At 50.5% G+C, this 13,634-nt stretch overlaps 5 protein-coding genes across 5 annotated transcripts; 4 read left to right on the plus strand and 1 right to left on the minus strand.

Moving 5' to 3' along the window:
• Positions 1-1,226: 1,226 nt before the first annotated feature.
• Positions 1,227-2,232, plus strand: BDP81DRAFT_366017 (uncharacterized protein; the record flags this gene model as incomplete). Its single annotated transcript, XM_060586514.1, has 3 exons — positions 1,227-1,391; positions 1,445-1,762; positions 1,817-2,232. 3 exons carry the CDS (start codon positions 1,227-1,229, stop codon positions 2,192-2,194), a joined length of 861 nt encoding a protein of 286 aa, XP_060451047.1. The 3' UTR covers positions 2,195-2,232.
• A 904-nt stretch (positions 2,233-3,136) lies between these two features.
• Positions 3,137-5,009, minus strand: BDP81DRAFT_390001 (uncharacterized protein; the record flags this gene model as incomplete). Its single annotated transcript, XM_060587344.1, has 4 exons — positions 3,137-3,818; positions 4,482-4,550; positions 4,609-4,719; positions 4,816-5,009. The coding sequence occupies 4 exons, from the start codon at positions 5,007-5,009 to the stop codon at positions 3,137-3,139; spliced, it is 1,056 nt and encodes a 351-aa protein (XP_060451048.1).
• Positions 5,010-6,254: 1,245 nt separating this feature from the next.
• On the plus strand, positions 6,255-7,428 carry BDP81DRAFT_457667 (NAD-P-binding protein; the record flags this gene model as incomplete). The annotated part of the gene is made up of 4 exons (XM_060593307.1): positions 6,255-6,647; positions 6,678-6,845; positions 6,901-7,204; positions 7,253-7,428. The coding sequence occupies 4 exons, from the start codon at positions 6,255-6,257 to the stop codon at positions 7,426-7,428; spliced, it is 1,041 nt and encodes a 346-aa protein (XP_060451049.1).
• A 942-nt stretch (positions 7,429-8,370) lies between these two features.
• Positions 8,371-10,087, plus strand: BDP81DRAFT_417080 (2-polyprenyl-6-methoxyphenol hydroxylase-like oxidoreductase). Its single transcript, XM_060589591.1, has one exon. The coding sequence runs from the start codon at positions 8,464-8,466 to the stop codon at positions 9,772-9,774; it is 1,311 nt and encodes a 436-aa protein (XP_060451050.1). The 5' UTR covers positions 8,371-8,463; the 3' UTR covers positions 9,775-10,087.
• A 1,134-nt stretch (positions 10,088-11,221) lies between these two features.
• BDP81DRAFT_307887 (fungal-specific transcription factor domain-containing protein) lies at positions 11,222-13,506 on the plus strand (the record flags this gene model as incomplete). Its single annotated transcript, XM_060583402.1, has 6 exons — positions 11,222-11,672; positions 11,738-11,939; positions 11,997-12,087; positions 12,144-12,599; positions 12,652-12,902; positions 12,966-13,506. 6 exons carry the CDS (start codon positions 11,222-11,224, stop codon positions 13,504-13,506), a joined length of 1,992 nt encoding a protein of 663 aa, XP_060451051.1.
• Between the last annotated feature and the right edge of the window lie 128 nt (positions 13,507-13,634).

Genomic DNA, 13,634 nt, shown 5'->3' on the forward strand with positions numbered 1-13,634 from the left:
TATTCATCACAAGGGCAGCAACCAAGGCGGCGCTCGAAAAGAGTATGCCGAAGTTGACCAACCTGAGAGAGAAGTATGTCTCCTGCATCTCATGGCAAAGTAATCTGTGAAGCCCTCTGTGGCATCATGAAGTGACCTCGGATAGAATCAGGTTGCACGACTTACTCAGTTGTCAGTCAACTTCCCAGCACGCGCCACTCTCAAACATTTTCATGAACCCACCCAGGTATAAGCTTACTTCCATGACCAATAGATGATGAAGCCAACCGCAGAACAACGTTGCAGGAAATGTCACCTCTCGCCCCGTGTACCGTTTTGCGAATGGATCCCAAAGATGCCCTCGGTTAGAACCTAGAGCCACCCAGATCCCGGGCTCCCACCGATGGGTGCCCCGTTTTCATCTTATCAGATCCGCTCTTGCATGCGGGCCAAGCAACAAAGTTTTTTTTATCTGATCCGTTGCCAACCGCACACGCCAAGCCGGCGCGATACGACCTTCGGGGACCCAGCATCCCGCCCGCTCGTTGGTCAGCGCGGGAACCGCCCTGCGCGAAGGGGACGGGGCCTCTTGGGCTACGCCATGGTCGCCCCTGGTGCAGATGGCGCGCAAAGTCTTTAATACGACGTCTTGTGTCCCACTTGGCGGACCACATCTGAAGGAGCAGGCTCGTAACTACCGCTTTAGGACACCCTTTCGCGGCGAGAAATTCGCCCGGTTAGCCAACAGTCAACCAACGAAAGGATGTTGCCCAGTGCCAAGTCATGGCGTGTGGAGCTCGTTCGTGCAAACTCGGGGGGGGGGACTGGGCAACCTGACATGCTGCTCGATGAGGGGACCAAGACGCCCGGCCATGGTCCATGTGAAGTTTTTTTCTTACTCGCTGTGCCGTACGATCTCGTCCGATGCCGGAATTTTGTCGTCCATGACAGTCATGTTGAACAAAAAAGACCCTTGAAAAGATGGTCTCGTTCGGTCTGTCAGTTCCGCTGCAGGTGGTAACCGTGGGTTGGCAGAGTGGATTTACGTAACATCCTGCTGGTTCCTTCGTGTTAAGCTTCTTTTCGTGAAAATCGTTTCCTTCTTTGTGACTTACTCTGCATGGCGAGTCGAGTACATAACCCGTGGGTCTTCGCTCTTGTAAGGTGATGTCGTTGAGAGTGTTTCCCGTGACCTCAGAGCATACCCGCACCACAAGCCAGGCGTTCCGTGACAAGAGTTGCCCATCATGAGCTCCCCTTTCGTCCAGCAAGCCGCGGCTGAGAGTCAGACTCAGAGCCTTGACGAAAAGACACCGGGCAAGACAACGACAGAGATCAGTCTCGATAACGATGTCGAGGACGAGAAGGAGGAGGCTCAGAATGGTGTCAAGAAGATCCAGGCCATCACCACGGTTTGGACCTGAAGAGCACTCATCTTCACCTACATCTTGTAAGTCAGATCAAGCCTGCGGGAATGGGGTTGCCCCCGACTGACATAGATGCTCTTCCTGGGATCTGGGTTACATCCTACACCCATTCGATGCAACATCAGATGAACAGCAACCTCGGACCTTACGTGACTTCGTCCTTCCGCCGTCACGGCCTTACCGCTACGACTGGCATCGTCTCAGGCCTGGCTGGCGGTGTCTCGCAGTTGCCGCTCGCCAAGATTCTCAATATCTTTGGTCGTATCGAAGGCTACATGCTAGCCCATCTCCTCTGCTGCTTCGGTCTGATGTTGATGGCCGTCTGCCGCAACGTGGAGACGTACGCCGCTGCACAGGTTCGTGACCTGCTTCCTGCGTTGCTCTAGTTGTTACTTACTTTGCTAAACCAGGTCTTCTGGGCCGTTGGAAGCGGTGGCATTGGATACATCCACACCGTTCTCATCTCCGACACCACATCTATCCGGAACCGGATGATTATCTACACCCTCAACTCGACGGCGTACATTGCCAATGCATTCGCCGGACCTGCCCCGGAGCGTAGAAAGCTTTCGACTATTGAGAAATTATCGTTCAAGAGCTCGTCGCAATCTATGAGTGGCACGACTTTCCAAACAGGGCCACGAAACTCGCTAGCGCAGAAAGTGGTCAAAAGACATGCGACTGGGTACAAGAAGGCCTCCCACACAGAAACAAAACCTCCTTCGGGCATCGAGGACGATTTGAGACCACGGCTTGAAATGAGATCACTCGGATGCCAGTCTTTCTGAAGCAGAAAATCTACCAAAGCCAGATTTGAAGAGTAAGCGCCTGATAGCAGAAGGTTGATGTCAGATGTGTCAACCGCAGTCGGGCTGTCCATACTCGCCACACTCTCCTTGACGTACTCAGTCAAACCAAGAGTCGCAGCGAGGTGCAGAAACGAAAAGGGGGCCAACCCAGGTGTATCCTTGCATGTCGGTTGCTCACGCTCCGGAACTAGTATATTGTGTGACAACCAAAGTGTGGAGTGTTGTTGCTCGCCTCGTGCAGCTCTTGCATCATTCATGCCGCAGATGGCATCCGCCATTTCTTGAACGAGTGCAGTAAAAAGACCAAGTCCCCGAATTGGAGAGAGTCGGAAAGACGTGAAGAAGTCCAACTTGTTGAAGTAACAAGCAGGATAGACTGCTTTCGACAAGCCGAGGTGCGGTTCAGGACAATGTTTGATCTCTGCTATAAGCAGCTCCGCCTTTACTGCCGCCTCTTGCTGAGACGTCATGAGCGGCCGTTGGGTCAGGCTTGGCAACCATTCTTCCGTTAGAAAATCCTTGACGGTTCGATGGAAGAAGCCAAACTGGAATCGGTAGTATGACGGATAACCGTATTTGTTGCTCACCAGGTATGCCACACTTTGGTTTGTTTCCATATTAAGTAGGCCCCTTGTCAAAGTGTGCAGCTGGCTTCGTGCCCTCTTTTGCTCTATTGCAATCTGGCTCGCCGTGTACCTCTCGTGATTCGAGCGCTTGGGTGAAACCAGAAGAGATTGGAAAGTCCGAGATTCATCCAGCCACGAGAGCGTGAGGGCGTTGAAATGGACTATAGGAGCCTCTCGGCTTGCTACCAGCTGTAAGAGAAGCTCTGACCGTAGTCTCACTGATGGAGAAGGATCAATGGCATCGAGCATCCGACGAAAAAGTTGGTTGAGACTTTGAGGGCACTCTTCCAACCTCCTACGGATACAAAACTCGTCTTCGTGTTTCCAGAACCGCGTTCAACAAAGTCCTGACGACAAGGCTGGCCCAGAGGAAGACGCCATCGGCGCGTTCCGCTATCGTCTGAAGCATGCCCAGACATGCTGCCTGACCTGTTACGAAAGCAGGCTCTCTTAAATGCTCTTCGAATTGAGTTTTGGCAAAGGCATATATGTCGGCCTTTGTCAAGTCGTGGAGCTCAAAGAACGTGTTGCTGGCGCCCAAAATTGCGAGAGTGACCGCGGATGGCCGGGCAGAGCATATCACCTTGACGTTATCAGCCCGAGCCCATTTTCTTAGCATCTCTGCAAGATGCTTGTGATTGAGAGAGTCTCCCTCATATTCATCGAGTCCATCAATAAAGTAGAAGAAGAGGTAGCTTGCGGCGTTCTCGAGCAACTGCATTCGACTGAAGGCGGCCTTCAACTCAGACAATGACATGGCTGCCGACAGAGGGGAGACGGCTGTGCCGACCAGAGTCGGGATGATTGTTTCGAGCAATTCGGGACACTGCCTCAACGTGTGAAAGAGCACGGTGCGGTAGAATCTTTCCAGAGATTTCTGCAAAGGGTCGCCAGAACTCCAGAAGAATGTGGTGACGAGAACGAGTTTTCGTCCGTTGGCGCAATTTGCCAGGGTTTCTCTCACGCTGGAGTGCTGGCTAAGAAACTTTATGAGCTTTGACTTTCCACTGCCTGCTTTCCCGCAAATGAAGAAGACCTCTCCTTCATCTTTCAGGAAAGAATGCAGGGATCTTGCCATAGCCTCCCGTTTCTGAGTCTCTAGAAGTAGTTTTTCCTTCCAAGTGTTGAAACTGTGCTCAACCACGGTTCTATCGCTTGTTTCCGACGAGGAGCTGGAGGAGGAGGATCGTCTGGACTCTTTGGTAGAACGTAATTCATCTGTATCAGCTGATGTTGAAATCGCAGGTGATAGAAGACTCTTGACTATCCATTTGAAGGTATTTGATGTAGCCTCGGAGACGCTGCGCTCTCTCTGAAAAATTGTATTAAAGTACAAGTTCTGAAGTATTTTGTTTTCCGCTTCAATGGTGTTGGCACAAGATTTCAAGTCATTGAGCAGTTTTGCAAGATACCTCAGATCAATTGCCCATGGCGCATGCTCATCATAGTGGGTCGTTCTGTGGGATGCTTCTTGGGCAGATTCGTCTCGGTGAGGTCGGTTGATAGGGTTCGGGCATGCCTTGTTGAGTTCCTGGTGTCTTGGAACCTGCTTGTCCAAGAACGGTCGCGAATTGGCTCTTTCCACACCCTCTAGCACTTTGGAAAGTTGATTGTGCAGTGTATCTAGCTTGGCAGCGTACTCATTTGCGAGGTGACTGCTGTCGTCTCGTATTCGGTCGAGTTGGGCTTTGCTTGGCGATTGATCTCGGCTGCGAAATGTTGAGTCAGTACGTGATCGTTTGGCTGGGGGCTCTTAAGTTTGCTCACTGAATGTTGAGTGTAAGATGGAGGATGATCTGTTGTCGATACTGGTCCAGCCCCCTCTCAATCGAAGCGATATCTTTCTGTTTCCGCGCACCAACGATCGCGGCCTTGAAACTATGAAAGATTTTCTTTTCCCGTCTCTCTAGCCTTGCAAGAAGTTTCAACAGATCGACTGGCAAGGTTCGGCACTGGTTTGACAAGTTTGCTAACTCGGCGTGATGTCCTTTGGAAGCTGTACCCAGTCCGGCGGCGGCCTCTTCCAGGTCGGTGATGACATTGCTGACATGGGCGTTCTCGGCAGTGACCCCAGTCGCAGACTGGTAAATCTCGTAGGTTCCCTTGGCTATCTTGTAAGACATGTCAATGAACGTCAGTATACTCGAAGCTAGACCTGCTGCCTCCATTGTGCAATCAGCTGGCGACGAAGTGAGTGAACCTGGACAGAAAATGTGAACTTCTCAAGAAACAAAATTTTGAGAGGGACCAGATCAAAAATCATGATATTTGTTTGCTGCCGAAGATGTGGGCAGCCGAGTCTGGGTTGTAGGTCAAGGCATTGGCCAATGCTCTTGCCCCTTGATTAACTCGAAGCAAGCCTATCTGTAGATATCCGTATCACAGGGTTATGAAAACCTTGCGTTTCTGGCGGCGGAAAGACTTTTTACTGCCAAATCACCTCACAGCCCTTCCACCAGACGGGTTTGATGTCGCCGCATCTCCAAACAGTTAAACGGGGATAGAGACAGACGCAAGCCGTCAGTCGGTAATGGGGCTTTCGAGCCCCTCGTGGCTGATCCCTGACATCCTCCGTTTGCACAAAATCTTGGCCAGCATTGGGCACAGCACAGAAAAAATTGATCTACTTATCCTCTGATTGCAAGTCAATAAAGTCTACCCGATCAACAACCTCCCAGCCACCATCACCGTCTCCATCTTCACCGTCCCCCCCTTACGATACCAACGGTAACAACAGTCCCCCTGCTGAAACCATCATACAGTCTCTCTGCGTGCACATGGTGACGAGGGCTGCAATATATGTCTACTAAGTTCGGAATGCTTCGGGGGGGGGGGGGGGGTGTCCGCCACTGAGTGAGGATATAGGGGGAGGCACACTGCCCCAGTACGGCCGTGCGACCAAAGCACTTGAAGCGTCTTTGGGGGGGGGGGGTAATAACGTTATTGGACCCGCGAAATTGTTGACACTGGCTTGATCACGGTAGTCCGTGGATCGATGTCCAGAAGTTTGATTACGAAGGTACGTAGCTGGTTCAAGAGACTTGCCATAGCATAGTCTGACTGTAATAGCCACGGCTTATCGTAGTGGTGCGGCTGATGATTTATCTTTCGCATGCGGCAGAAACGTGATCGGTTGCTTACTGCTCCGTGGAACTCCAGATTATGAGAATCTCACCTTCTCACGGTCGTAGCAAACGGACCGCGGTGTAAGACGGTAAAGATAATAACCGAAGATGAACCAGCAAGTAAAATTACTGAGAATGGAGTAAATATAAGATGGAATACGTGTCATCAAAGTGCATTCAACATTACTCGCTTTTTCATGCTCCTCGACTCTTCAAGAACAACTTCTTTCCGCTATATTTTGAAACGGCACGGATATTCAGAAAAGAGTAAGCACAAATTTCAAGAGAATGTCGAAATATCATTCCCAAGCCTGGCGCATCCGGAATAAAGTTCAAGGAGCTTGTACTGATGAAGGCATCGATCAAAACCTCTCACTCGAGGAAGTGCCCAAACCCAGCCCTAAGGAGGGCCAGATTCTTGTCCGAATCCACGCTGCCTCTCTTAACTACCGAGACCTCCTAGTATTGACTTCGGATCCTGTCTACCTCGGAGGAGGCCCCGACGATGGCATAGTGCCACTCGGTGACGGCGCTGGTGTCGTCGTCGAAGTCAATTCGCCAACGTCGAGATGGAAGGTCGGCGACAAGGTCATCAACGCCACCAACTCGTCTTGGAAAACCGGCCAAACTCAAGGCGCCTTCGACATCAAACTCGGACTCGGCGGAAAGAACATCGATGGAGTCTTGCAATAATATGCTGTGTTTGACGAGGATTCGCTGGCCCCCTTACCCTCTCACTTGACATTCGAGGAAGCTGCAGCTCTCAGCGGCCCATACGTTTCGGCTTGGAATGCGTTGTTTGGAGGCCCACAGCAACTCAAAAGGGGAGACACCGTGGTGATCCAGGGTACCGGTGGTGTTAGTGTTGCCGGGCTACAGGTAAGTTGTGTCATGTAACATGGCATACTCTTCGACTTTGGCTAACGCTCATTAGACCGCCGTGGCTGCCGGGGCTGAGGTCATCGCCTTCTCAACGTCGGAGGAGAAACTTGATCTTCTTCGGAAACTTGGTGCAAAGCATGCAATCAACTACAAGAATAACCCCACCTGGAGCAGAGAGATTCTCAGTTTGACCAACGGCCGTGGCGCTGACCAAGTCCTTGACGTTGTTGGTGCTTCGACCATTGCAGAGTCTTTGCGTGCGCTGCGACAGGATGGCCTGGTATCAGCAATTGGATTCATGTCTGCTCCCGAAAAACATGACCTCATTCCGGAGATTATCTTTGGTGCCAAGACGAGTAAGATAACTCCGAACCCCAGATTTCGTGTCTAACTTTGTATCTTAGTTCGAGGCTTGATGTACGGCAGCCTGGGCATGCTCCAGGATCTGAGTGCTTTTGTTGAGAAACACAAGATCAAACCAATCATTGCGGAAGTTTTCGAGTGGAATGATGCCAAACTGGCTTATAAAGCTATGCTTGCCCAGGGCTTTGTTGGGAAGATTGTGGTCAAGGTTGAGTGACAGGACCTACATGTACTTTATGATAGTTGTCGGATTGGAAGTCCAATTCGGCCGCGAGTAGGGGCAGAGCATGGGCCACCTCGAGGGGGTACACTTAGACCTCGACTACCCACCCAACCTCCGGTTGGAATCTCCCTTCTACTCCTTACGCAGAATCAATCAATACAGAGATATTGATACTTCGTCACCCCCAGGACCCTACGGTTCGAACCAACTTCCCTGTGAAAGGAATACCAACAATAGTATTCAAAGACAACCGTGGAATTTAGATATGGCCTAAAAGCACGGAGTTCAAAACAGCTACTAAAAAACAGACAATAGAGTGCTCAGGATCTGTGCATGCCGAGTATATTCATCGATGGGTAGCTTGACAATAATTGCCATCCACCCATAAAGAGATTTCAACCGGCTCTCATCCGATGACGTGCCATGCCTATGTCCAGATGTCAGAATAAAAAGCTCTTGTATTCTAAACGAGCCTTGAACAAGTTACGCCTCAGGTCGACACTGCATCCCAAGTTCAAGAGGATTCTTGTGACTGCTTCTCTTTCAAATGCAGCTACATGAGATAAGATTACATCTGATTGTTGCATGCATCATTTCCTAGAACATCGGATACAAGGCTGGTCAGATTTACTGGAATGCGCCAGGTTCACTGGGTAGCGTATCATGGAAATTGAGAGCAAAATCGCACTTTGAACTGATTCAATAGTGTGAACAGATATTAAGGTGTCCGTAGTAGTGCATTTCAACCAAGTTCACCTCAGTTCTTACGAGCCCTACCATATTTAGCTAGTGCTAAGGCAGCCACCGCACAAAGGAGTGCCTGGAATGAACTCAGTGGCAGCCCTCGGCAGACAAATGCCGGTAGGATCTCGATAACAGCCAAATGACGTATTAGATTCACAACGTCTCTGCGTTCGTTTCTTAGACAGACCTCAGGCGCCATCGCCCGTTATCTTTTAAAGGCCTTGGCACCCCCATGCTTGGCATTAATGATCCTAGGGGCAGCAGTTAGACAGTGGTCCTACCATCATGGCACCTCTCAATATCTTGATCGTGGGCTGCAGTATAGCCGGACCGACACTAGCCACGTTCTTGCTGATGTCGCCGGTACCTACGTCCGAGAAGCCGCGCATCACTATCCTGGAAAGAGCTCCCGTCTTTCGCCCTCAAGGCCAAAATATCGACGTTCGAGGCGCTGGTGTAACTATCATTCGCAAGCTCGGACTTGAACCTGCCATTCGGGCGGCTACCACTGGCGAAGAAGGGGTGCAGTTGGTCGACAAGGAGAACCGAGTTTGGGCAGCTTTCGGGGCGGACAAGAGCGGGAAGACGCAAACGCCGACTAGTGATATCGAAATCTTGAGAGGACGATTGTCACAGTTGCTGCTCGAGCAGAGCCAGAAAGTCAACGAGGATGTTCAGGCTGACGGCGGCATTGGCATCGAGTACATCTTTGGTGATTCTCTTGATGACCTAGAGCAGGATGGAGACAAGGTCCACGTCCACTTCGCCAAGAGCGGTGAGAGGCGAACCTTTGACTTGGTAGTCGGAGCAGATGGTGTCCAAAGTCGAACGCGCATTCTTGCTTGGGGCGAGAAGGGCGAGGAAGACAGGAGGAGAAGGCTAGGGATGTACGGAGGCTTCTTCAGCATGCCCCGTGGTCCGACTGATTCGGCATGGCGTCGTTGGTTCCATGCACCTGGTCGCCGAGGCATAATGATTCGACCGTCTGGCGTGGAAGACAGAACAACGGTCTTTATGGCCGTTGTCAACGAGAAAGATGAACGGCTAAGGGCTGCTGCCGAGCAAAAAGGTGGAAGTACGGATGCTCAAAAGGCCCTTCTGCAAGAGTATTTCCAGGGTCTCGGATGGGAAACTGATCGCGTCATCAAGGAGATGATTGCCACGGATGATTTCTACTACGACACTGTCTGTCAGATCAAGATGGACAGATGGAGCAAAGGAAGGGTTGTACTTCTGGGTGACGCTGGTTATTGTGCTTCTCCTCTATCCGGAATGGGAACAACTTTGGCGATGAGCGGCGCTTACAATCTGGCGGGCGCGATTCTACAGCATCCGAATAACCTGGAGGCTGCCTTTAGCGACTACGAAGAGAAGATGCGCCCTACTGTTGTTCGCGCACAAAAATTGGCACCCGGTATGCCTCACTCGCTCCATCCTGAGACGGTCTGGGGAGTTTGGCTGTTGAACGCGATCATGTTTGTTCTCTACTCTTCAGGGCTGTTTTCCTTTGTCGCAAGATTCGCTGGTTCACCGGCGAATAATGTCCCGGTTGAGGCATATGGGTTCAAGTCACTGCCGATTTACAAAGACTGTTAGAGATATCGGGAGATCGACACAAGAGTATGATAGATTCACCGCTCATTCCTTAGAACAAGCTCTGCTACTCCAAGAGACCAATTGTAACACAAATACCACCGAATTTGACTTGTTATCAATCAGTCCGAGTAAGAGTGCTTTTCTTGGGGAGTCTTTGCTTGGAAAAGAGGCTTGTCTAAGGTGTTTTCTTTTCTTTACCGTTTTTGCATGTGTATTTCCTCAACTCCGCCAATGAGTCAATCATCTTCTAACACTGGGCATAATACGCCGGGCGCCAGGCTTTTACCAATGACCACGACGCTGCGGAGTAGACGTTGTGCCAACCGTTGATCGACCGCGGAATATTACAGTAAGCTAAGGTAGGCAGCGAAACCCTATGTAGCGGAGCTTTGACTAAAGAACTGAAGTTTCTGAACTAGTTTGTTCAGACGAAAGCTTTAGAGTGGCTATTGACAGTGTATAAATAGACTTCGGACGACCCATTACTTACCACATTGGGGTATTGTATCCAGCCGACAGCCCGCGGACTTGGCCGGGTCGCGCGGCCCCCGAAACAGTGCACGAGAAAAGAAATAACGATAAAAAACGAAACATGTGCAAATGCTTCCTAGTTGGGTGAAGGCTCATTGTCAGCAGTTTTCTCATATCTTGGGACCCGACCTCGCCTCTTCCGACAACAAAATCAAGTTCTCACAATCCCTGTTGTACACTCATCGGCTCCAGCATCGTCCGCTTGCACACCGAGGACTCGCCTACGAGATCGACGAGTAGTGGCCTCCGAAGGACCCTTGCCATAGGCCTATCGCTTAGCGGAGGAAGAGACATGGACGCCAGCGAGCTGGACGCCAGCGGTCATGAGGATGGGCCTGACGATGCGCCGGAAGAAGCACCTGAGCCATCCTCGGCGAATCCTCAGATTGCTATTCGTAGGGCTGTAAGTGATGCAGATGGTCTTTGAAGACTGTATTGAGTTGACTGGAATAATTAGTGTGACGCTTGCCGTGCTCGCAAGGTGAGTTTGCTTGTCGAAAGCCATTTACACCCAATGCTTTACTTGTACCCACCGCCTGAAGTCAACGACAACGCGGCTTCTCAGCTTTTCGACTTTGGCCCATTCGTTAAGCAAAAATTGACCAGAAAACAGATCCGCTGCAACAGAGAATCTCCTTGTTCATATTGCACACACGCCAAGATCGAGTGTACACATGCCGACAATAAGCCCAAGGAGAAGCGAACCAGAATTCTCATCACCCCACAATAGTAAGCAAGCATGGCATCCAACACAGTGTTCGCCTTTTTAACAGCCCATCACAATATGCGATCATTATACTAGGTCGAAGCTTCAAATAGGGTGTTGTACAGTCTCAACTAACTTCTTTGACTCAGTGAGCGCAAAATTGATCAAATTGACCGTCGGCTCGAGACGGTCATCCGCCTCCTGCAGGACATGAAAGTTAATCCATCTTCTAATAATACAAGTCGAGCCGAGCTACTCAATTTTGCAATGGCCACAGCCGCTACACCTCAAGCTGAAGGCCCACCATGCTCAGCTCAACGCGTCTCATCTACTTCGACGCCTGCGACAACTGCAAGTCACACCATTCAATCAGATGAAGGCGAAGGTGGCATAGTCGAGGGAGATTCTTCTCTCGCAGCGCACTCTGTGTTTGCTACAGAGTTTTTGCAAAAGGTGGTGAGCACAGAGTCACTGCAAGACTCAAGTCTAGATCTCGGCGAAACTCTTGACGCGTTGTCACAAATCGTCAATGCCTTGAAGCAACCGGCTGCCGCGGGGGAGATGACATATCCTCACGCGAAGCCGTTTACTCGGGTTCGGGCTCAGGGCATCGAGTTGCCGCCCATAGAGAAGGCTGTGCACACTATCAGAATCGCAAAAAGTAAGCACGATGGGAAAGCCTTTGAAGTTTTGTTTTCACTCGCTTACCGCCTGATCGGCTTTTAGGTCAACGTCTCACGGGCATGGCTTGGATATACGACTTTTTGCCTTCCCGTCGGTTCCCGGATCTCTGTCTTAATGTCTATTTTTCAGACAACTACTCGGAATATGACTATATCACTGTGAATGGAGGGCTTTATTCACTATTCACAGACTACGCTGCGCAAGTCTCAGTGGGTGAACAAAAAGAGTATTTTGAATATGCGAAGTAAGTAAAGCCGATGTTGAATTATCTGAAAAACGACAGCGGGCTGACTTTTGACAGGATATGCCGCGTGAATCTGGAAACGTGTTTGGCGAACCTTCCCCTTCACATGCCGGCATCTTCGGATGTGATTGTCGCGCTTTTATTCGGAGTAAGTATCGGACTCTACACCAACAAGAACACTGAACAGAGCTGACTCCTTGGAAGACGTTCCACGCTGTTGAGATCTCAAAACCTACCCTTGCTTGGACCCTGTCCTCCAAAGCATCAGAACTATGTCAAACACTTGGATATCATCGAGCAGAGTCTCTGAAGAACACAAAAGATGACGGCAAGCCGACAGTTCACGGGATGCACTGGCATCAATTCCTCTTCTGGAACGTCTATTACATCGACAAGAGTCTGTCACTTCGCCTCGGCAGAGCATCAACAATTCCAGACTGGCACATCACTATGCCTCTACCATCACTGAAAGAACCAGTTGCAAGCCCGATACTTCCATACTTAGTATTGTGGATTCGAACAGCAAAGTGTCAGGGCCAGATTTATGAGTTGCTTTACAGCCCCGACTCGATGATCCAACCGTACCACGTTCGCCAGACGCGGGTGCATGAGCTGGTTTCCCTTCTCCACGACATCGATCAGAAAACGAAAGAAGCCACTGTAAGTCCGAGGTTATCTTCACATCTTGGGTGACTTGACTTGCGGAAAATAGGCCAACTACCAGGCATTTGCCAAAGACGGGGTGGAGGAGCACTTTGCCGAGTTCTACCTGTCTTCAGATTACGTTCTGCGGCTCTCACTCCTGACTCTGGTTTATCGTGCTGCCCCAAGAGTTGAAGGATCGCCAACGACGTTCAGTCCTGAATGCATTAAGGCTGCACGAGCAGCTTTGGAAAAACACCAAGAATGCGTTGCCATCATGCGCAAGTCCCATGATGTTTACTTCGCAACCTACATTCATTGGTCAGTCAAATTTACACTCACATGGTGTATTACCGCGTTTAACACGACCTTATCTCTTCACAGGACTGTGCTTTTTGCACCATTCATTCCCTTTATCGTTCTTTTCTGTCAGGTAATCGAAACGCAAGACAAGGAAGACTTGGCACGACTGCATTCCTTCGTGGTTTTCTTGCAAGAGACATCAAAAATGTCCGACGCAGCAGCCAAGATGTGCCGCCTCTTCCAAGTCCTCTACAGCGTTGCTCTCCGCTTCGTTGAGTTCCGCGCGTCGACTCCTCAGTCACGACAGACCCAAGCTAGCGCCGAGATGGATGCTTACTTAGCAGCCTTGGGATTCCCGCCGAAAGGATCTACTGAGGGGGGACATCAGCAGCAACAACAGCAAACCACCGCGTTCGCCCAGATTACGAGCACAGCACCGGACGTGGTCCCTACGTCTGGGATCGCGGGCGTCGGCATCGATGCCATGGATGAGAGCTTGAGGCCTGGGAACCCGATGATGTGGATGACGAACGCTGCCCAATTAGAGGATTTCTTCTACACTAATACGGCGATGATGGACCTGCTACAAGAGCCCGGATTCGACTCAGCCCAACAGAACTAGAAGCTCGAATAATGCCGAAAGAGTAATGTGTCGTAGGGTATATATGGCGTTAATTGCTGCCCGTAATTAACGGCGTCGTTTTTGCGACATAATGGGAGGGCGGCCGATATTGATTTGATCGCTGTAAC

Source organism: Colletotrichum phormii (genome assembly GCF_030913505.1).
Source record: "Colletotrichum phormii strain CBS 102054 chromosome Unknown BDP81scaffold_2, whole genome shotgun sequence".
Lineage (NCBI taxonomy): Eukaryota > Fungi > Ascomycota > Sordariomycetes > Glomerellales > Glomerellaceae > Colletotrichum > Colletotrichum phormii.